The 22,234-nt window shown below is 45.3% G+C and overlaps 1 protein-coding gene across 7 annotated transcripts in view; it reads left to right on the forward strand.

The window, feature by feature from the left end:
* The window catches only part of stard13b (StAR-related lipid transfer (START) domain containing 13b), a 242,541-nt gene that overhangs the window by 206,270 nt on the left and 14,037 nt on the right, over nucleotides 1-22,234 (forward strand). For 6 of the 7 annotated variants that reach the window (XM_034168385.1, XM_034168386.1, XM_034168387.1 and 3 more), the window contains 5 exons: nucleotides 5,685-5,756; nucleotides 6,738-6,819; nucleotides 15,604-15,667; nucleotides 20,231-21,594; nucleotides 21,855-22,025. In XM_034168385.1, the coding sequence (XP_034024276.1) occupies nucleotides 5,685-5,756; nucleotides 6,738-6,819; nucleotides 15,604-15,667; nucleotides 20,231-21,594; nucleotides 21,855-22,025 (1,753 nt within the window). Of the gene's footprint in view, nucleotides 1-1,114; nucleotides 1,260-5,684; nucleotides 5,757-6,737; nucleotides 6,820-15,603; nucleotides 15,668-20,230; nucleotides 21,595-21,854; nucleotides 22,026-22,234 lie in introns of those variants that run through there. The other variant, XM_034168391.1, reaches the window with a different exon arrangement.

The raw sequence follows: 22,234 nt of genomic DNA on the forward strand, positions 1-22,234 counted from the left end.
GTCACGAGCATGTCGATGTTATTGGTTGGCCATGGAGTTACAGAGATGTAGAGCATAAATCAGGCTTTAGAATTTTAAGGTACCACTCTGCAATGGACTTAGAGAAAAAGAGTGACTCGACCAAATGTAATCCTTTTTTAATGCACATAATGACCGGAGCTTATTTACGGCAGGCGTTTATTTTTTCAGATGAAGTTTTGACACTGTCATAAAATGAGGCAGGTCCCTATTTAAGGTCAAACATTTAATCAGTGAAATGCGTAAGCCTAATTGGTGCTGGGCATTCCCCATAGAGCATTCCTTACTGTAACTAATCTATTACATATTTATAACGTATTTGGTCCGTTTTATACATGTAGTGGATTTTTTCCATTTTATACATATAATGGATTTCATTTTAACAGAGAAAATTCACTGATCCACCTGAATCCATTATATGCGAGTTTTACTGTATACAGGTGTTCATGGAATAATTGTGCTTTGTTTTGTGACATTTGATCAACACCATGTCTGCTGTCTGACATGACGAGGATCACACACATTCGCTTTTATTCATCGCCTTTGTTCTGTTCTTCACACAAGACAGGTGAGATGGAGGTGAAACAGACACATTTATCATTCCGGTTATGTTCGCACAGACTCTTGTGAGCGGCGTGCCCCCGTGTGATTCACCGCTGCCGATGACTGACAGTTTAAGTCATGGTTTTTACCCACTTCAGCTGCCCACGTTTTTTCCATTTTGTTAACATCTGGAGATGGTCTCTCTCTCTCTCTCTCTCTCTCTCTCTCTCGCTTTCTCTTTCTAAAAAAAGACCACTTCCCTGTGTTTATTTAAATGAAACTTTTCTCACATTTACTGTAAAACATTTGGAGATTCAGTGCTGGAAGGCTTAAAAAAATTGACCTGGGATCTGAACAAGAGGAATATATAAAAATGTTGACTTTTCCACGATGTTGTTATAGGAATCCACAGAAGCAACACTCGCTGTTTGTCTGAGTTCCATCTGTTGTACTGAGTGCGGTATAAAAGAGTTGTCCTGGGCAGAGCTGGGTAGGGAACGAGGAGAGAGAGAGGAAGTAAGAAAAAGGAGTGGGTGTAGGAGGAGAGAAGAGACAGACACGTGGTTGTCGAGGGTCAGATGGAAAGAGAAAGCAGAAAGGAAAAGAGGGAATGTTTGAAGATGCTGTGATATGTGGAGAGACGACTTTCTGACTTGGAAGTATAAATGAACGGTCTGCCTCCATGATGAAGACATCGCGTAAGTCCACAATGATTTCTCATCAGGAATACATGGTGTGTTCAAGTGAATTTTGAGGATTTTGTAGCGCTGGGGCTGTGTGACGTTGACAAAAGAAAAAAAATCTTTTGAGTTTAATATTTTTTTTTTATTTTGCAGAATAGTGTGAGATGATCTTGGGTCTGCTTGTCAAAAATGTTGATTAAGCTCTTCAACAGTTTTAAGATTTACAGCATTTTTGAATGTCATAATTTTGGCGGTGCCTACCCGCTGTATTTTTTCCCCTGCCTGCAGCATATTGTTACATGTCATATCTCGGCTTTGAGTTGCATAACTCGTGTTCTTGATAGCAAACGTCACATCGTGTGAGTTGTAAGGGAACGAGCAAACCTCACCACAGTTGCTTGAGCTGAGTGACTGCGCCGCATCCATTCAACACTTTGTGAAACTGTAATTTTATACTATACACAGTTTGAAGCTATTGCCTTCTGGAGGGTAAACACAAGTTTTCATTCTTTGGCACCATGCCCACCCAGTCTTTTATCTGCAAGAGACTTCCTTTGAGAGAGGATGAGAGGACAGAAAGTCTTGGGGTCGCGTTACAGAATGCCAAAAGAGAGGAATTCCCAGCTCATGTTACATACTTGCTCCCAGTGGTCCAACTTGCGGTTGTGGGACACAAAGAGGAACTGGCAGCTCTCTCCCAATAGAATAAAACAGGCCTGATATTATCCATTTGGGAGGGCAGCCTGTGGCGATCCAGGTGGGAACAGAGCAGAAGCTGTTGGCAGTGCACACATGTTGACTCAACCAATGGTCAAGAAGGGGTAAACAGTGCACGTTTATCTCATTCAAGGACGCAGAGAACTGTTAATATTTATTCAGTTGAGCAGTCTGGAAACCAAAGTCACTTTTCATTGATTCCTCTGTGACACAGACGTGCAGCAGCAGAGGTGAGTCCTGGATCAGCAGTCAAAAAAATAAACTAAAGGAACAATTATCTTCATTGCCAGTGTGCAGTTGCTGTAATTATGCAGTGTTGCATGACGAATGAGCGTGGCTCATGTTTCGGCTGCAGCGTGACAGGCACAGACGGGCTGGAACGGACCCGGGATGTGTGATGGGATGGGATGCAGTTTGTGTTGAGCGTTGTGTTGTGTCATTGCTTTGTCAGGACTTTTTGAAATTAAAGCATCCTGTCGCCTTTTCATTATGCAACATTTCAGATGTGCACTTCATCAAATTTCTTTAGTGCTGTAGCTGGTAATTAATTGCTGCTGCAGACACCATGATTAGAGTCAGATTCCGGGCATCACGCTGTCAAAAGTGCATGCACAAAGGCCTTCAAATGCATTTGTTACTAGATTGCAAGTGACTGACAGAATAGAACTGAAATCCTGGCAAAGTTCTTATTCACTTCACTAATTATGTCATCTTGTAGGTTTCATATAGACACACATACCTCTTGTTACCTTTCTGTTCTACTCCGTGCTGAGGGATAATAAAGGAAGCACTGATATTAGATTTATATTCAGTATCACAATCTGACTGGTGGATTCCTTGGGAAAAAAATGCAGGAGTGTATAACTGCATAGTTTTATGTTGTTGGGGATTAGTTTTTATCTTATTTAAAGTGTTAATTGCAACTCTGCTGTGTCAGGTTTAACACTATAGCTGTAGTCCCTTTTGATTGTCCACAAAATTTACTTTGTATTTAAGTATAGTTTTTGTAAAGTACCCTTATTTCTTATATATAACTGCAAAATTGCAGCTAATTTTATTGCTGGTAAAGTATTTATTTTGAGGGGATTTCATGGTAAATATAGTGGCTTTGCTTCATAAGATATCACAGGCAATATGAAGAAGGAAGAAAGCGTACAAGGTTCAAACTTCATGCTGCATTTGTTGGAAACTGGCAACGCAGAACTTCTGACTTTCAACTAGGACCTAATACATTTAATAAAGCTGTGATAAAATGCTGATTTCCCAACTCATCTTGGCACACCAAATAAAAATGTGACTGTTACATGAGCACTGGTAACTGACAGAGCTGTGTGAGTGTAGTCTGACCTCTGTCCAGCAGACAACCATGTGAAATATGTCCACATTTTATCCGTAATTCTTCCCAGTGACCTCTGGTGGTCTATGTTTATTATTTGTGTCTGTTGTCATGTTTCTGATTTATGACTTTTATTTATTTGAATTTGTTGTTGTTCTTGCTGTTGTTGCTGCTGCTGTTGTTGCTGTTGATGTAACATAGCAGCTAAAACTTAAGTTTCAGTATGTACATGTTGTGTGGGCCGCCAGAAGAGGATGTACTGCTGGCCCACCACCAAAGGGCGCCCTGCCTGAAGTGCGGGCTTCAGGCACGAGAGGGCGCTGCCGCCACGGACACAGCCGGGAGTGACAGCTGTCACTCATTAATTCCTGATAGCTGTCACACATTCTTCATCATCGCACTCCATAAAGACCAGACGTCATCTCCACCTCATCGCCGAGATATCATACTTCATTGGAGGTAATATCCTCAGCCTTTGTGGAAATATTGAGAATCTGTTTATTGTGAGTGTTTGCAGGAGTTCCGGTCCTTTTGTGGAGGCTGTGCAATACGGCACTCTTTTTCCTCTGAGGACGCGCTGCAAGTATTGAGTGAGAGGTGGAGGTGGCATTCCCACCGCTGTTGTTACTGGGTGTACACACACCCACACTTGACTGTCTTTGTTCTTCGCCAGCAGTACCAGATCCGACAGTCGGGGATGGTGATCACCTGGGAATTCGGGACTTGGCGGCTCCAGTATTCACCAGGTTCTGTGGGGGCGGAAATCGTGTGGTTCCGGCTCTTCTCAGGACAGACGTCTTCTATCCTCGAGCCTGCCCACACGTCACCTTTGTAATTTGACTGTAATTATATTCTGAGATTGTCTGTATGTTCGTTGTGCACGTTTCACAACATTAAATTGTTACCTTTTGGCTCATCTATTGACCGTCCATTTGCGCCCCCTGTTGTGGGTCCGTGTCACTACACTTTCACAACAGTACATACCTTGGTGTTTTGTTGCAATTTTTAAACCACATGGTTAAAAATAAATTTTTTCCAGACAAGGTGAATTTTGAGCATATTGTCTGTGAATACTTTATCATATGGCACAGTGCCTGTCATGGTATTTATCATGGTGACACGGTGGCTTTGTGGTTAGCACTGGTGCCTCACAGCAAGAAGGCCATGGGATCACTTTCCGGCCTTTCTGTGTGGAGTTTGTATGTTGCATGTGTGGGTTTCTTTCAGTTTCCTCCCACAATCAAAAACATGCTTATTTAGGCTCTGCTTCTTTCTCGGCCCCTGACCAAGATAGCGTCTCTACATCTGGAGTTGGTCCCCGGGCGCCAGACTGTGGCTGCCCACTGCTCCTATTGGTTGGATTGTGTCTAACTGTAGTTAGAATGGGTTAAACACAGAGGAAAAATTTTGTTGTACAATGACAATAAAGATTCTAAAAAAAAAAAAAAACCATACCTTTTATTTGTGCTGAATTGTAAAATATCCAAAGAGACGGAAGCTAAAAGTGAAATGCAGTACTTAAAAAATATATTTTTCAGGTTCCTCTTTTGAAAACATAATTGCTAAAGCTTTGCTTTTCCTTGTGTTTGCCTGTAATGTTTGTGTTTATTAACATGTATGTATGTATGCATGCATGTATTTACTTATTTATGAAATTTCAGTGAAATCTTTTGAAATGTTAAGCCTTGTCTGGTTGCTTGTTTTAAATGAATATTGTAATATTTAAAAGAGGGTGTTTTGGTGTGTGTCTGTCATATGTGCTGTAGTCGGTGCCCTTTTGGTGTCGTGTTGTTAGTGTAAGCAGACCGCGTGCTGTAGTGGGGCTGCGTCAGCCTTCACGTCTGCAGTACGTGGCACCAAAGTCTATTAGCATTAATGGAATGGTGCCAACAGTCTGTTTCTTGTCCTTGTCACCAACAGCTCTGGAGCCTGCAGGCGACTCGCTCTGCAGATCGCCAGGACCCGTATGTCATCCTGACTGCTGTGCTGGGGTCAACTTCTGAGTGTAGACACAACAAAAGCTCAGAATTTGATCTCGGCAAGTCATTTATTACTGACTGAAATCTGTTTATTTTTTTTACATTTTCATTAAAACATCTGGTTATGTGTCACACGACATGGCATGACTTTTTGTCCTGTTAAGAGTTTCTGAAACGGTTTGCTTTGTTGGTGTGTGTATAAAAAGACAGCAGATCATGATGTAAAGTCCCATGTGTGGGTCTGAGCCAAACACACAAACTGGCAGGAAAGATCACAGTAATGCAATCTTGGAATAATTATACTGAACCTTTTCTTGTTTTCAGTTGTAATTTAGTCATAATGAAAGTGAGCAGAAATTGTTGGCTTTCTCTTTTTGCTCAGAAAGCACATCCTCTCTTTTGTTGCAGAAATTGAGGCGAAAGAGGCGTGTGACTGGCTGCGAGCAGCAGGATTTCCCCAGTATGCTCAGCTCTTTGAAGGTAAAACTCCCACAAACATTCATCACAAAGCTGGAACTGTTGTAGCACAGATAAAAGGGATCTGCTGTAAGCAAGAAGTGACATTTTCATTTTCGGCAAATTAAAACACCTTCACAGCTCCGGCGTGAAGGCTTCTTGAAGACGACGAATGAGTAACATCACAGTCGACCCCCTATACTGTACACAAACCATGCATTCAGGGCCTCACATAGCCAGCCTCATTTACACAACAGTTCTCAGGAAGTCTCAGAGCGCCGTCTCCAATCCGATCCCCAGACACCACAAAACAAGCGGAACGTCAGCTGCTTTTAAGTCTAATCCTTTCCAGCCTGGAATCACTACATAAACATGTCCACTGTGCTTAAAGAGTGAAGTCATGGGAAAAATAAGTTTTTATCAAAGCTTGAAGTAGTTCGACTCCCTCAGATCCCAGTGTCATGGCCAGACGTTTGATGTTGACTTGGTAAAAATTTACAGCTTTTTATAGCAGCGCTCCTACTCGCGCTATAAGGTCCGCCGGCGTTAACATGAGCCCAACTCCTGACGTTTGTTGTCATGTACTAAAAATGACATTCATTGTGAAATCTAACAGTTAATGATGTGTTAAAATAAAAAATGTGTGCCCATTTTTCCAAAAATAAACAGTATTGTGGGTTGAGTATTATTGATTGTTGCTTCTGTTCATAAAACATGCACACAGTTGAGTGTAATTCTGAGTTCAGAGGGTGGATTCAGTCTTACGTTATGTAAGAGGATTCTCATATCCACAGTAAGACGTAATGCCTGCACAAGTCTGAGCACCTTGTGTAGCCAAATTCATTAACATCAGAGCCAGAGCGTGTTTGATGCTCGCCCACCTTTTCAGTGTGTTTCATGTAAGAATGTGAGGTTGTTGTTCACATAAACACTGTTTATAGAACAGTTAATGGAATGTCAAAATGCTATTTCAGCACTGCCACCTCATCGCGCTCTTTCCTTCAGATTCCCAGTTCCCCATTGACATCACCCCTGTGAAACGAGATCATGACTTCCTGGACAAAGATCTTGTGGAGCCTCTTTGCAGGTAACCAGACATTTAATGGAAACAGACGGCAGCTCAGTCTTGAGTCACAGAGCAAGTAATGCCACAAATACTTAATTTGCCTCAAGGAAACTGATCTACACTACTGTGTCTTTAAGTACCACAGTGTTTCCATACAGGTGTATCAATAGCAGAGTAAACATGAAAATTTAAAATGTGAATTTGAATTTTTTTTATTGGTATTTAGCAGTTAAATTGTTGTGTGGGCCGCTGAAGAGGAGGTACTGCTGGCCCACCACCACCAGAGGGCGCCCTGCTTGGAGTGCGGGCTCCAAGCACGAGAGGGCGCCAGACCCAGAAGAAGTGACAGCTGTCACTCATCCTCTGCACCAGCTGTCACTCGTTATCATCACTACCATAAAAGCCGGACTGCAACTCCACCTCCCCGCCGAGAAATCGACTACCAGAACCAAGGTAATTTCTCTGCTGACTAATACGCTGTCTAACTTTATTCTGTGTGCAGTCGCATTCCTGTGAAGACCCAGAAGAGGGACAAACAGGAGCTGCACGAGTGTGTGTGATTTGGAGGTGGAGGTGCTCCCTCCTAACGGTATCTGGACTATAGATCACTGAGTGTGCGGACTCACACTCACACATCATATTTCTGCTTTCTGCCAGCAGTACCAGGGTCGACAGTCGAAGACAGAGGCCACCTGGGGACTCGGGACTTGGCGGCTCCGGTGTTCTTCAGGCCGTTGGTGGTGGAAGCCGTGTGGGACGCGGCTTCTCTCTCGTCGGGCGTCTTCTATCTTCGAGCCTGCCCACACTTCACCTGGTGTTTATTGACTGTGAAATTACGACACGTTTCGTTGTGTAATATCACAACATTAAATTGTTACCTTTTGGCTTACTCATTGTCCGTTCATTTGCGCCCCCTGTTGTGGGTCCGTGCTACGACACCTTCCCAACAGGATTTCTCGGCCATCGTCGTGGACTCCGAGGGGCGTCAACTCCAGCTTGAACGGCCAATGGAAGAGCCAGGAGCGCAGGCGTCAGCGGGAGGCGGGTTGAGTGAGCTGCAGCAGATCTTAACCGCCTTCAAGGCCCGGTTAGAATTAGTGACCGAGCAGAGTGTCCTCCTTAATCGGAGGGTGGAGGCTCTCACCACCAGGGTGGAAGCGCGCGATCAGGGCGCTGCTGCAGCCACTCCTCTGGCTGGTCCTGGGCCTGTATCAGACGTTCCACTGGTCGTTCAACGAACCCCCCCACCGTCCCCTGAAGCATACATAAGCCCTCCGGAACCGTACGGGGGCTGTGTCGAGACGTGCGCGGACTTCCTCATGCAGTGTTCGCTCGTCTTTTCACAGCGCCCCGTCATGTACGCATCAGACGCTAGCCGGGTGGCTTATGTTATTAATTTGCTTCGAGGAAAGGCACGCGCATGGGCTACGGCGCTTTGGGAGCAGAATTCACGGCTCCTAACGTCTTATACTGGGTTCGTACGGGAATTCAAACAAGTGTTTGATCATCCCAACAGAGGCGAGACCGCTTCGAACGTGCTGCTGTCGATGAGACAGGGGCGCTGTAGCGCAGCCGAGTATGCAGTCGACTTCCGCATCGCGGCAGCGAGGTCCGGCTGGAATAATGTTGCGCTCCGCGCCGCCTTTGTAAATGGACTGTCCCCGGTCCTTAAGGAGCACCTACTGGCCAAGGAGGAACCGCAGGAATTTGACGGGCTGATCGATTTGGTTATACGCTTAGACAACCGTTTAAATGAGCATCGTCGGGAGCAGGCCGGGGGGCGTGACCGGGCACGAGCCGTCCCTCCCCCTTCCGGTTCCGACAAGGTGACGTCGTCCCCACGCTTCGCTGCCAGAGAGCTCCGTGTGGCTACGGCTCCCCCTGCTGAGGAGGCTAGGGACACGAGCAGGGCCAAATTAAAATCAAAAATCAGACAAAGGAGGCTGGCCCGCGGGGAGTGTTTTGTCTGCGGCTCTTGCGAGCACATGCAGAAGGACTGCCCTAAAACGGTCAAACTACAACGCCCGTCCTTAGAAACTGGGCTAAGGGTGGGTCATAACACGCACGCGGGAAAACCCCGCAAATCTGAACGAATCCCAGTAACAATCCTTTGTGGGGATTTAACCCTTCATGCCCCAGCACTGATAGACACAGGGTCTGAAGGGAATCTGCTGGACAGCAGATGGGTAAAGGAAGTAGGACTCCCTCTGGTGGCTCTGCCGGCACCATTGCAGGTGCGAGCACTAGATGGCACCCTGCTTCCATTAATCACACATCAGACACAACCAGTGACTTTGGTTGTGTCTGGGAATCACAGGGAGGAGATAGTGTTCCATGTAACACCTTCTACCTCCCGAGTGATTTTGGGCTTTCCATGGATGGTGAAGCACAATCCCCGGATTGATTGGCCGTCTGGGGTTGTGACGCAGTGGAGCGAAACCTGCCACCGGGAGTGCTTAGGATCCTCGGTTCCTCCCGGCACTACGGCTAATGAGGAGGTCAAAGTTCCCCCCAATCTATCGGCGGTGCCAAAGGAGTACCACGATCTTGCTGACATTTTCAGCAAAGATCTGGCACTCACTCTTCCCCCGCACCGACCGTATGATTGTGCCATCGATTTGGTCCCGGGCGCGGAGTACCCGTCCAGTAGGTTGTACAACCTCTCACGTCCGGAACGCGAATCAATGGAGACCTACATCCGGGACTCCTTAGCTGCCGGGCTGATCCGGAACTCCACCTCCCCGATGGGTGCTGGTTTCTTTTTTGTGGGCAAGAAAGACGGCGGACTCCGTCCATGCATTGATTACAGAGGGCTGAACGAGATCACGGTTCGCAACCGATACCCGTTACCTCTGTTGGATTCAGTGTTCACGCCCCTGCATGGAGCCACAATTTTCACAAAATTGGATCTTAGAAACGCGTACCACCTGGTTCGGGTCCGGAAGGGAGACGAATGGAAGACGGCATTCAACACCCCATTAGGCCATTTTGAGTACCTGGTCATGCCGTTCGGCCTCACTAACGCCCCCGCGACGTTCCAAGCTTTGGTAAATGACGTCTTGCGGGACTTCCTGCATCGGTTCGTCTTCGTATATCTGGACGATATACTCATCTTTTCCCCGGACCCTGAGACCCATGTGCAGCATGTACGTCAGGTCCTACAGCGGTTGTTGGAGAACCGGCTGTTTGTGAAGGGCGAGAAGTGCGAGTTCCACCGCACTTCTTTGTCCTTCCTGGGGTTCATCATCTCCTCCAACTCCGTCGCCCCTGATCCGGCTAAGGTTGCGGCGGTGAGAGATTGGCCCAAACCAACAAGACGTAGGAAGCTGCAACAGTTCCTAGGCTTTGCAAATTTCTACAGGAGGTTCATTAAAGGTTACAGTCAGGTAGTTAGCCCCCTGACTGCCCTGACCTCCACCAAGGTCCCCTTCGCCTGGTCGGATCGGTGCGAAGCCACGTTCCAGGAGTTGAAACGCCGGTTCTCGTCTGCACCAGTTCTGGTGCAGCCTGATCCTGATCGCCAGTACATAGTAGAAGTGGACGCCTCTGACTCAGGGATAGGAGCCGTGCTGTCCCAGAGCGTGGAGGCTGATAAAATCCTCCATCCTTGTGCCTTTTATTCCCGCAGGTTGACCCCAGCTGAACGGAACTATGACGTCGGCAATCGGGAACTTCTTGCGGTGAAGGAGGCTCTTGAAGAGTGGAGACACCTGCTGGAGGGGGCATCGTTGCCCTTCACGGTTTTCACAGACCATCGGAACCTGGAGTACATCCGGACCGCCAAGCGGCTGAACCCCAGGCAAGCCCGCTGGTCTCTGTTCTTCGGGCGCTTTGACTTCCGGATCACGTATCGCCCCGGGACCAAGAACCAAAAACCAGATGCATTGTCCCGGGTGCACGAAGAAGAAGCCAAAGCGGGGCTGTCGAACCCCACCGAGACCATCATCCCCGAGTCCACTGTCGTGGCCACCCTCACCTGGGACGTGGAGAAGACCGTCCGGGAGGCCCTGACAAGGAGCCCGGACCCGGGGACTGGCCCCAAGAACAGACTGTACGTCCCACCAGAGGCAAGAGCTGCCGTATTGGACTTCTGTCACGGGTCCAAGCTCTCCTGTCATCCCGGAGTGCGTAGGACCGTGGCAGTAGTCCAGCAGCGCTTCTGGTGGGCGTCCCTGGAAACCGACGTCCGGGACTACGTCCAGGCCTGTACCATCTGCGCCAGGGGCAAGGCAGACCATCGGAGGACGACGGGACTCCTCCAGCCCCTGCCAGTGCCTCATCGCCCCTGGTCTCACATCGGCCTGGACTTCATCACGGGCCTCCCGCCGTCCCAGGGCAACACCGTTATTCTCACGATAGTGGACCGGTTCTCCAAGGCGGCCCACTTCGTGGCCCTCCCGAAGCTCCCGACAGCCCAGGAGACGGCAGACCTTCTGGTCCACCACGTCATGCGGCTGCATGGGATACCATCGGACATCGTTTCAGATCGTGGTCCCCAGTTCTCTTCGCAGGTGTGGAAGAGTTTCTGTAAGGAGCTGGGGGCCACCGTGAGTCTCTCGTCCGGGTACCACCCCCAGACCAACGGCCAGGCAGAGCGGGCTAACCAGGAGTTGGAACAGGCCCTTCGCTGCGTCACCTCCGCGCACCCGGCGGCCTGGAGTCACCATCTGGCCTGGATCGAGTATGCCCATAACAGCCAAGTCTCGTCTGCTACCGGCCTCTCCCCTTTTGAGGCATGTTTGGGGTTCCAGCCCCCATTGTTCCCGCTGGTGGAGGGAGAGGTCGGTGTGCCCTCGGTCCAGGCCCACCTCAGGAGGTGCCGCCGGGTGTGGCGGACCGCCCGCTCTGCCCTGTTAAAAGCCCGGACGAGGGCCAAGACCCATGCGGACCGCCGACGTTCCCCGGCCCCAACATACCAACCCGGGCAGGAGGTGTGGCTCTCGACCAAGGACATCCCTTTGTGTGTCGACTCCCCAAAACTGAAGGACAGATTCATCGGACCCTTTTCGTAACCTCAAGATCATCAACCCGGCCGCAGTGAAGCTTCAACTCCCGGCTTCACTGCGGATTCACCCTGTCTTTCATGTCTCCCGTCTCAAACCACACCACACCTCGCCCCTCTGTACTCCGGGACCTACGCCGCCTCCTGCCCGGCTCATTGACGGGGAGCCTGCCTGGACAGTCCGCAGGCTCCTGGACGTCCGTCGTAAGGGCCGGGGTTTCCAATATCTGGTGGACTGGGAGGGGTATGGACCTGAAGAACGCTCCTGGGTGAAGAGGAGCTTCATCCTGGACCCGGCCCTCCTGGCCGAATTCTACACAAGGCATCCGGACAAGCCTGGTCGGGCGCCAGGAGGCGCCCGTTGAGGGGGGGGTCCTGTTGTGTGGGCCGCTGAAGAGGAGGTACTGCTGGCCCACCACCACCAGAGGGCGCCCTGCTTGGAGTGCGGGCTCCAAGCACGAGAGGGCGCCAGACCCAGAAGAAGTGACAGCTGTCACTCATCCTCTGCACCAGCTGTCACTCGTTATCATCACTACCATAAAAGCCGGACTGCAACTCCACCTCCCCGCCGAGAAATCGACTACCAGAACCAAGGTAATTTCTCTGCTGACTAATACGCTGTCTAACTTTATTCTGTGTGCAGTCGCATTCCTGTGAAGACCCAGAAGAGGGACAAACAGGAGCTGCACGAGTGTGTGTGATTTGGAGGTGGAGGTGCTCCCTCCTAACGGTATCTGGACTATAGATCACTGAGTGTGCGGACTCACACTCACACATCATATTTCTGCTTTCTGCCAGCAGTACCAGGGTCGACAGTCGAAGACAGAGGCCACCTGGGGACTCGGGACTTGGCGGCTCCGGTGTTCTTCAGGCCGTTGGTGGTGGAAGCCGTGTGGGACGCGGCTTCTCTCTCGTCGGGCGTCTTCTATCTTTGAGCCTGCCCACACTTCACCTGGTGTTTATTGACTGTGAAATTACGACACGTTTCGTTGTGTAATATCACAACATTAAATTGTTACCTTTTGGCTTACTCATTGTCCGTTCATTTGCGCCCCCTGTTGTGGGTCCGTGCTACGACACCTTCCCAACATAAATGCACAAAAACATTTTCAAGTGATAGATGTATATATCCTCCACTTGTTTGTCTGAAATGCTTCTTAGGTTCATACAAAGTAAATACAAATGAAAACAAACACTAAGGTTAAGTGTTAATTTTCAATGAGTAAAATTTATATAAATTTCATATTTAGAAGTTTTACAGAATTTTTTAATTGTCTTATTTTTGTTTTTATCATCCCTATAAATTGCTGACAGTAGTGTATATTGCATTTTATATCTACTATGTAAAATGACCCAGGTGGTAATTAAATGATTAGTTAATGAGCATAAATAATTAAATAAACAAACACACAAATAAAATAAAAAATTAGCAGCGAGTTTAACGATTTATTTTGCTTTTTATATAAAAATCCCAGGCATTGCCTGTTTTGCACATTTAAAAATATGTCATTTTTCTCAGTTTGAATTAACTGTTAATTGGATATATTTGGGTTTTGGACTGTTGATCTTGACAAACATGATGATGATGCTTGGTGGTGGGAAATTGTAATGGCTTTTATTATTCTCTGTCATTTATAGACTAGCTGCATAATTGATTAATTGTATAAATCAAATAATAAAATTCAGAGTTCAAAGTTTAGAGAAGTGTCAGTCAAATTTTGTGCCACTTTGGCTTCGGGCTGGTGTTAACACTGGGCTTTACTCGAAGTAAAGGTTCAACCAAAAATATTTTAAAGATGTTTGTCTTGTGAGGCACAAATAATGCAGCCTTCCTTGTTGTTCAGTGAACAATTTTTGTTGTTTTTGTTGTTTCTTGGCTATAAAATCATTGCAGACACACACACATTTATTTGATCATCATATGTGTCAAAACTAAGACTATACATGTGTGTACATGTGCCATAAGAATAATAAATAAGAATAAGAAGGAACTTTATTTATCCAAAAGGAAATTGTTTGTTATATACAAGACACACACACACGCACACACAGTCCTATGGTGGGCTACCACCTCAGCCTCATTTAGAACTAGAAAAAATCCTGGAATAGTAATATGATAATAGTAACTGACAGATTAATCAAAATAAACAGAACTCAGAGATTTCCACCAGAGTTACAGATTCAGGATTGATGTGATTCTGATGTCAGAGGTAAATAAAAGCATGACTAGACATCAAAGATCAGTTTTAACTTCAACAACTATCAAGATGCAGTTTTAAAAAGATGTAAACTCACATCGCAAATGATGACATTTCATTATTATTTTATATAATGTTACATTGTTATTTTGTCATACACATTTGAATTATTTTCAGTCAGACTGCAGTCACACGATTACGGCTGAAACGTTAGTCCCCCATACTGAGGGAATAAATATTTGCATGAGAGTTAGCAGTAAATCTTCTTTAAGAATATAAAAGTGCACTCAGTGGCGTCTTGGTGCGTCCGCGTCAGTCAGAAAAGTGATACTTGTATTTTTCATATACACTTTAAACTAGCCGCTCCACAGTAACTATAGTAACCACCCCAGGCGACAAACAGGAGCATGAGGCAACCCTGACATGACTCAATGTATGTGATTATTAACTCCAGTGCAACTCATCGAAATTCCAAACTAACCACGAGTCTAATGGAAGACAACTGGAAACGGTTCCACCTCCAGCAATGACTCAGAGTCTCTATGGTAACATCAGCATGGCCTTGTTGTTCGTGACACCACCCTAAGCCTGTGATCAAAAATGATATAATCATATGTAGTGGAGCTGAACCTGCCATATGTATGTTCCTGTAATGTAAGCAACCTCCACTTTTTGTAACCACATTCAAACCTTCTGACTCGGTGAAGCCCAGCCAGCTTGGAAAAAGTCCCTTCAGCTGTGTTTCTCTACCTCCAGTAACCATCATGGAGAGGCGATGTTTGGCTGAGTGTCTATCATGGTTAATGCCCCTTTGAGCCCATTTACTGTCACAGAACAATCATGTAAATCTGTCATACAGACTTCAGTTACTTCTGTTTTTGAGACCAAAAATGAGTCTGGATTTGTCTGTTGGAATTTGTGATTATTTTTAATGTCATCATCTTTTCCCCCTGTGCTACTTTTGGTTTGCAGCGCCTTGGCTTTATTTATCCCAGTTTGAACATCCACAAACCTCAAATGACTAGGCACATTTTTTGAACAAATATTGAAATGTTCCATTGCTTCCCTGATATATTTTTGGAAATCCAAGTTTCAAGCACTTTTTTGCTTTTTTTTTTTATACTTTTTGGTTAGCTCTGCCAAATGCAACAATTAAGACACTTTTTGCAAACGTCTTATAATCGGAAAACCTGTTCTTTGTGCTCATGATTAGTATGTTTAATGCCTAACAGCTTCATTGTAGCTGTCTTTTAGTTGAAGACTGGCTCCAGAGGATCAGACTCTGTGAACAGAACACAAATATAACACGTTTGTAATCAGTTGACCTTGAGCTCTCCTTCCTTCAAGCTGCTGCACACTGCTGTTCAAACCACAGTCAGTCCAATCCAGCACGGAGGGAAAATGACCACAGCAGTGGGTCATTGCTGATGAGGTTTGTGGTTTGGTGACTAAGTGAATTTCCTCCACAGTACATCCAGTACAACAGAGTATGTCCACAACAGGGCCGATTTGTTTAACACTTCTACAGAAAAACAGAAAAGGGATGTATTTCCTGAGACGACAACAGTTTGTTTATTTTTACAAAACAGCACTTCTTTTTTTCAGGCGACTCAACACCTTGAACAAGTGTGCCTCAATGAAACTTGATGTAAATCTTCAGAAGAAGAAAGTAAGTAACATCTGTTTTAAAATTAGTAACGTGACACACACACACACACAAAATTGTGTGTCACATGACATTCATTATTCATCCCATTGTATGAGTGACATCATGTCCCATGCATTTTGGTTCTATTTTCCATGCATTTTTTTTCTTTTGCAGTGTACAACTCTTTTTCAGCTCTGCTGAATGCCTCTATTAGCTTTTTGTAAAAAATACTTCTGTGATAAGAGGAAGCTAAATGCAATAGTCGCAGTGTTCGTGGGGACATCTTGCTGGGCTGAGGCAAGCAGATGTGTGTTACCACACACCGCTGAGGCACAAAGTAGTGCACACTGACCTTACCAGTGTAGTGGCTTGTCTGCCTGCCTGCCAGAGTGACCTTCTGGCCAGACACAGAGCCGACTCTGCCCTCTGCTGTTGGTTTCCCATGCCTACAAGAAACACCTTTCTAATTTAAAGTAAAATTTCAAATGATGTAGATCTATTCAGGTGCCATATAAAACACATAATAATACAATAACATGCTTTTGGAGGGCGGTATGCATTTTCAGGGGCCTGACGTCCATGTCCAGTCGCCCAAAATGACAGATATTCGCCAGAGTTAGACGAGGGCGAATAGCTGTCATTATATGTAATGGGTGTGTGTGTGTGTGTGTGTGTGTGTGCGCGCGCGCGTGTGTGCGTGTTTGTGTGTGCATTATTTATTTCTCCTTTATTAACCAGGTAAAAACCTCAATGAGATTAAAAATCTCTTTTCCAAGAGATATGTGGAGACACGCACACATATTCCTGGAGATTACAAACCAGTCAGCATGTCAGTTGAATTTGTTACCCTTTTATCCTATTTCTGACAAAATCCAAAAGACATATATGTCATCTGTGTGTGTGTGTGTGTGTGTGTGTGTGTGTGTGTGTGTGTGTGTGTGTGTGTGTGTGTGTGTGTGTGTGTGTGTGTGTGTGTGTGTGTGTGTGTGTGTGTGTGTGTGTGTGTGGTGTGCACCCAACAGTCTGGAGTTACCTGTAAGTGCTGTGACAGTTAGAAGACGTCTGTGTGAAGCTAATTTATTTGCAAGAATCCCCCGCAAAGTCCCTCTGTTAAATAAAAGACGTGCAGAAGAGGTTACAATTTGCCAAAGAACACATCAACTGGCCCAAGGAGAAATGGAGGAATATTTTGTGGACTGATGAGAGTAAAATTGTTCTTTTTGGGTCCAAGGGCCGCAGACAGTTTGTGAGACAACCCCCAAACTCTGAATTCAAGCCACAGTTCACAGTGAAGACAGTGAAGCATGGTGGTGCAAGCATCATGATATGGGCATGTTTCTCCTACTATGGTGTTGGGCCTATGTATTGCATACCAGGTATCATGGATCAGTTTGGATATGTCAGAATACTTGAAAAGGTCATGTTGCCTTATGCTGAAGAGGACATGCCCTTGAAATGGGTGTTTCAACAAGACAATGACCCCAAGCACACTAGTAAATGAGCAAAATCCTGGTTCCAAACCAACAAAATTAATGCCTCACAGATGTGAAAAAATCATGAAAAACTGTGGTAATACAACTAAATACTAATTTAGTGATTCACAGGATTGCGAAAAAAGCAGTTTGAACATAATAGTTTTGAGTTTGTAGCATCAACAGCAGATGCTACTATTATTGTGAACACCCCCTTTTCTACGTTTTTTTTTACTAATAGCCCAATTTCATAGCCTTAAGAGTGTGCATATCATGAATGCTTGGTCTTGTTGGATTTGTGAGAATCTACTGAATCTACTGGTGCCTTGTTTCCAACAATAACGTAACAATACGAAATATACTCAAAACTTGGATTAATCTTTTTTGTCACATAGCACTACTATTATTCTGAATACTACTGTATGTAGATAGGTGGGTTATGATACAATTCAGGAACAGTGCTTTTGGTGTGATATAATGCCATCTGAGACAATTATTTTATTAATGTATACATTAATTTTCCACAATAAATTAGAATAAGCTAAATGCTGTGTGGTTTACCTTTAAATACAAATTTCATGGATAACCAAGGACCTTCTTCAGGTTTTTACTACTGTGCTTAAGCAGAGTGTCTCTAGTCACCTTTTGTTCACCACTGGGGGCAGTGCAACATACAGCATCAGAAAGCACATCATAGAAGAAGCCTAGGAGAAGTTGTTAGCATAGCACAGATAACAGAGCACAACTTCAATGAGAGCCTCATGCCGACCGTTGAACTTTAATGATCATTTGAAGATGCAGAAGTAGGATTGAAACAAGCAGTTTTTCTGACACGAGCCATTGACCAATTCTCAGTACATTTACGTCAGTTCAAGGGGCCGTATATTGATGTAGTCCTATGTAATAGTTTAAAATCAATTTTTGATTCACATTGTTGCTGATCCTCTTGGTAAAGGCTCTGTTTTGTCAGATAAGTCCTCATCTTCCTGTGTGGTATCAGTGAAGCAGCAGAATTTGTCTCAGTTTTCTGCACAGCCACTTGAAGGAGTGGTTGTCATGCTTTCTCAGATAGTACAGATCATTCTGATATATAAATCTATACACGCTGTCACCATGTGTTGTTCCCGCTTTAAAATATGATTCTTTGAAATGAATGACACATATATCTTTTGGATTTTGTCAGAAAAAGGATAAAAAGGTCTCCATCTCAGTTAACACACACACACACACATATATATATATATATATATATATATATATATATATATATATATATATATATATATATATATATATATATATATATATATATATATATACATACACTCAACAAAAATATAAACGCAACACTTTTGGTTTTGCTCCCATTTTGTATGAGATGAACTCAAAGATCTAAAACTTTTTCCACATACACAATATCACCATTTCCCTCAAATATTGTTCACAAACCAGTCTAAATCTGTGATAGTGAGCACTTCTCCTTTGCTGAGATAATCCATCCCACCTCACAGGTGTGCCATACCAAGATGCTGATTAGACACCATGATTAGTGCACAGGTGTTCCTTCGACTATCCAGAATAAAAGGCCACTCTGAAAGGTGCAGTTTTGTTTTATTGGGGGGGATACCAGTCAGTATCTCAGGTGACCACCATTTGCCTCATGCAGTGCAACACATCTCCTTCGCATAGAGTGGATCAGGTAGTCAAGTGTGGCCTGTGGAATGTTGGTCCACTCCTCTTCAATGGCTGTGCGAAGTTGCTGGATATTGGCAGGAACTGGTACACGCTGTCGTATACGCCGGTCCAGAGCATCCCAAACATGCTCAATGGGTGACATGTCCGGTGAGTATGCTGGCCATGCAAGAACTGGGACATTTTCAGCTTCCAAGAATTGTGTACAGATTCTTGCAACATGGGGCCGTGCATTATCCTGCTGCAACATGAGGTGATGTTCTTGGATGTATGGCACAACAATGGGCCTCAGGATCTCGTCACGGTATCTCTGTGCATTCAAAATGCCATCAATAAAATGCACCTGTGTTCTTCGTCCATAACAGACGCCTGCCCATACCATAACCCCACCGCCACCATGGGCCACTCGATCCACAACATTGACATCAGAAAACCGCTCACCCACACAACGCCACACACCCTGTCTGCCATCTGCCCTGAACAGTGTGAACCGGGATTCATCCGTGAAGAGAACACCTCTCCAACGTGCCAAACGTCAGCGAATGTGAGCATTTGCCCACTCAAGTCGGTTACGACGACGAACTGGAGTCAGGTCGAGACCCCGATGAGGACGACGAGCATGCAGATGAGCTTCCCTGAGACGGTTTCTGACAGTTTGTGCAGAAATTCTTTGGTTATGCAAACCGATTGTTTCAGCAGCTGTCCGAGTGGCTGGTCTCAGACGATCTTGGAGGTGAACATGCTGGATGTGGAGGTCCTGGGCTGGTGTGGTTACACGTGGTCTGCGGTTGTGAGGCTGGTTGGATGTACTGCCAAATTCTCTAAAACGCCTTTGGAGACGGCTTATGGTAGAGAAATGAACATTCAATACACGAGCAACAGCTCTGGTTGACATTCCTGCTGTCAGCATGCCAATTGCACGCTCCCTCAAATCTTGCGACATCTGTGGCATTGTGCTGTGTGATAAAACTGCACCTTTCAGAGTGGCCTTTTATTGTGGGCAGTCTAAGGCACACCTGTGCACTAATCATGGTGTCTAATCAGCATCTGGTATGGCACACCTGTGAGGTGGGATGGATTATCTCAGCAAAGGAGAAGTGCTCACTATCACAGATTTAGACTGGTTTGTGAACAATATTTGAGGGAAATGGTGATATTGTGTATGTGGAAAAAGTTTTAGATCTTTGAGTTAATCTCATACAAAATGGGAGCAAAACCAAAAGTGTTGCGTTTATATTTTTGTTGAGTGTACATACAGTTGTACTCAAAAGTTTACATACCCTGGCAGAATTTTAGATTTTTTTGGCCATTTTTCAGAGAATATGAGTGATAACACAAAAGCTTTTTTTTTTTGTCATCCAGTCTATATGATATGGTGACACATGCTGATTTTTTTTTTTTTTCTTTTGCGCTTCTCTAGAGTGAAGACTCTGATGAAGAAGATGTGTTTGCTATCAGTGACAAATGGACATTTGAGCGGAGCAGCCGGCGCTGGTCCAGGTTGCAGGACATCGATTGCCTGCTGGGAAACCACAAAGAGGGTCAGCGTTCTAATGACGACATTCGTCTGAGGACCACCAACAGCAGTGAGAGTGTTTTGACGGACCTGAGTGAGCCAGAGGTGTCCTCTTTGCACAGTGAGAGCAGCGGGGGTAGCGGCCATAGAGGCCTGAGCACAGAGGACTCTGACTGTTCAAACCGCACCTGCTCCGACTCTGCAACCATGCCAGACTCAACTTCCTTTACCATTCCCCACATCCCCAAAGATATTTCTCACTACGGCTCTCTTCCAGAGAAGCATGGCAAGACAGGGCGCACACGTGCCAAAGACTTCCTGAAGCGCATGGAGATGCTGCGCTCACGAGGAACACTAGGAAGGGGTCATAAGTCACTTGTTATTAGTGCTCCAATGCTGCAGCAAGAGGCTCAGGCAATGAAAACGCTTCGATGTGTTGAGATAATAAATGGAAATGCTGGAGCCCCAGAACCCCTATCCAACAGGGTTTTGCCATTCCATACTAGCAGTGAGGGGAGCAGCCATTCTAGTGGTAGTGCTGTCAGTACTCCCAGCCTGAAAGAACGTAAACCTCACTGGGCTGACCACAAGCGCAGTGGCATGTATTTGGAGGACATGGATATCTTTTCAGGCAGCCAAGTGAATAAAGTTACTGAACAAAACCATAGGAATGAATTCTGCTCCTATGAAGACCTTGTGGTTCACATTCCCAAAGACCATAAGCCAGGAACCTTCCCCAAAGCACTGTCCATAGAGAGCTTGTCACCAGCCACAGGGACGTCTATGAACTGGCACACTGACAGCATGCATCTGGACTCTCCTTTAATCAAATATGCAAAGGAGAGCAGGCCTGTCACCCAGTGCTGCACGAGAGGAAGCCGCATCAGCGTGTACGATAATGTACCCGGATCACACCTGTATGCCAGCACTGGAGACCTGATAGACCTGGAGAAAGAGGACCTGTTCCCTCACCTGGATGATATTTTGTTACATGTCAATGGACTCCAGCAGATAGTCGACCACTGGTCTCAGAATGTTTTTCCTGTAGGACAAGGGCTGTTGCAGGCAGATGGTGAGAAAGAAGACAGAGTAGATCTTCAGTCCTCAAGCCAGATCACATTGGACTTTGAGGGAAATTCTGTAATGGAAGGCCAGACAACACCAAGTGACAGCGACAGAGACAGAGTATCACTTGCTGACATAGATTCCACAAGGCTCAGAGAAAGGAGGGATTCAGGAGTAGGTGCTTCACTCACAAGACCCAATCGGTAAGGCTTAAGGAACTTTTTTTTTACTTTTGCCAAAGACATTTTTAGTACATTTTTAAACTAAAAGTACAATTTTCCCAAAACTTGGTGTAAAGGTTAGACCTAGAATGGAATAAAAGATTATTTTTAAAAATCTATAATTCTATTTGGTTCACAAAACCATTTCACCAGGTTTTCTGAAAAGAGGTGAAGCTTTTTGATGCTACAATAACTAAAATTACTTATGATGTATTTCTGCAATCCATCTTGGATGTCTTCAGGTTAAGGTGGCCCAGTTTTCAGATATCGAATCGTCTAAGTCACTCAGTGGCATCCCTGCAGATTACAAACCAGTCAGCATGTCAGCTGAATTTGTTACAGAAGTTTTCTCTTCTGCGGCTTACTGCAATCATGGAGAAGTACTCTATGTCCAACAAACATGGCTGGACCTGGTGAGTCTCACGTACTGTAATCACCTTAGTGAATGCACACTTGTTTACATTTAATAACGTATACTTAACTGATACATTGGTAATGTTAAGTTGTAAATAACTCATGGTTTAAGAACTTGTCTAATTTCACATTTTGTATAATTATGGCCAACCACTATGGTGATGCTACGCATAAGGTTTTTGCAGGGAATTCTGTGCATGAATTCATA

Source organism: Thalassophryne amazonica, chromosome 4 (genome assembly GCF_902500255.1).
Source record: "Thalassophryne amazonica chromosome 4, fThaAma1.1, whole genome shotgun sequence".
Lineage (NCBI taxonomy): Eukaryota > Metazoa > Chordata > Actinopteri > Batrachoidiformes > Batrachoididae > Thalassophryne > Thalassophryne amazonica.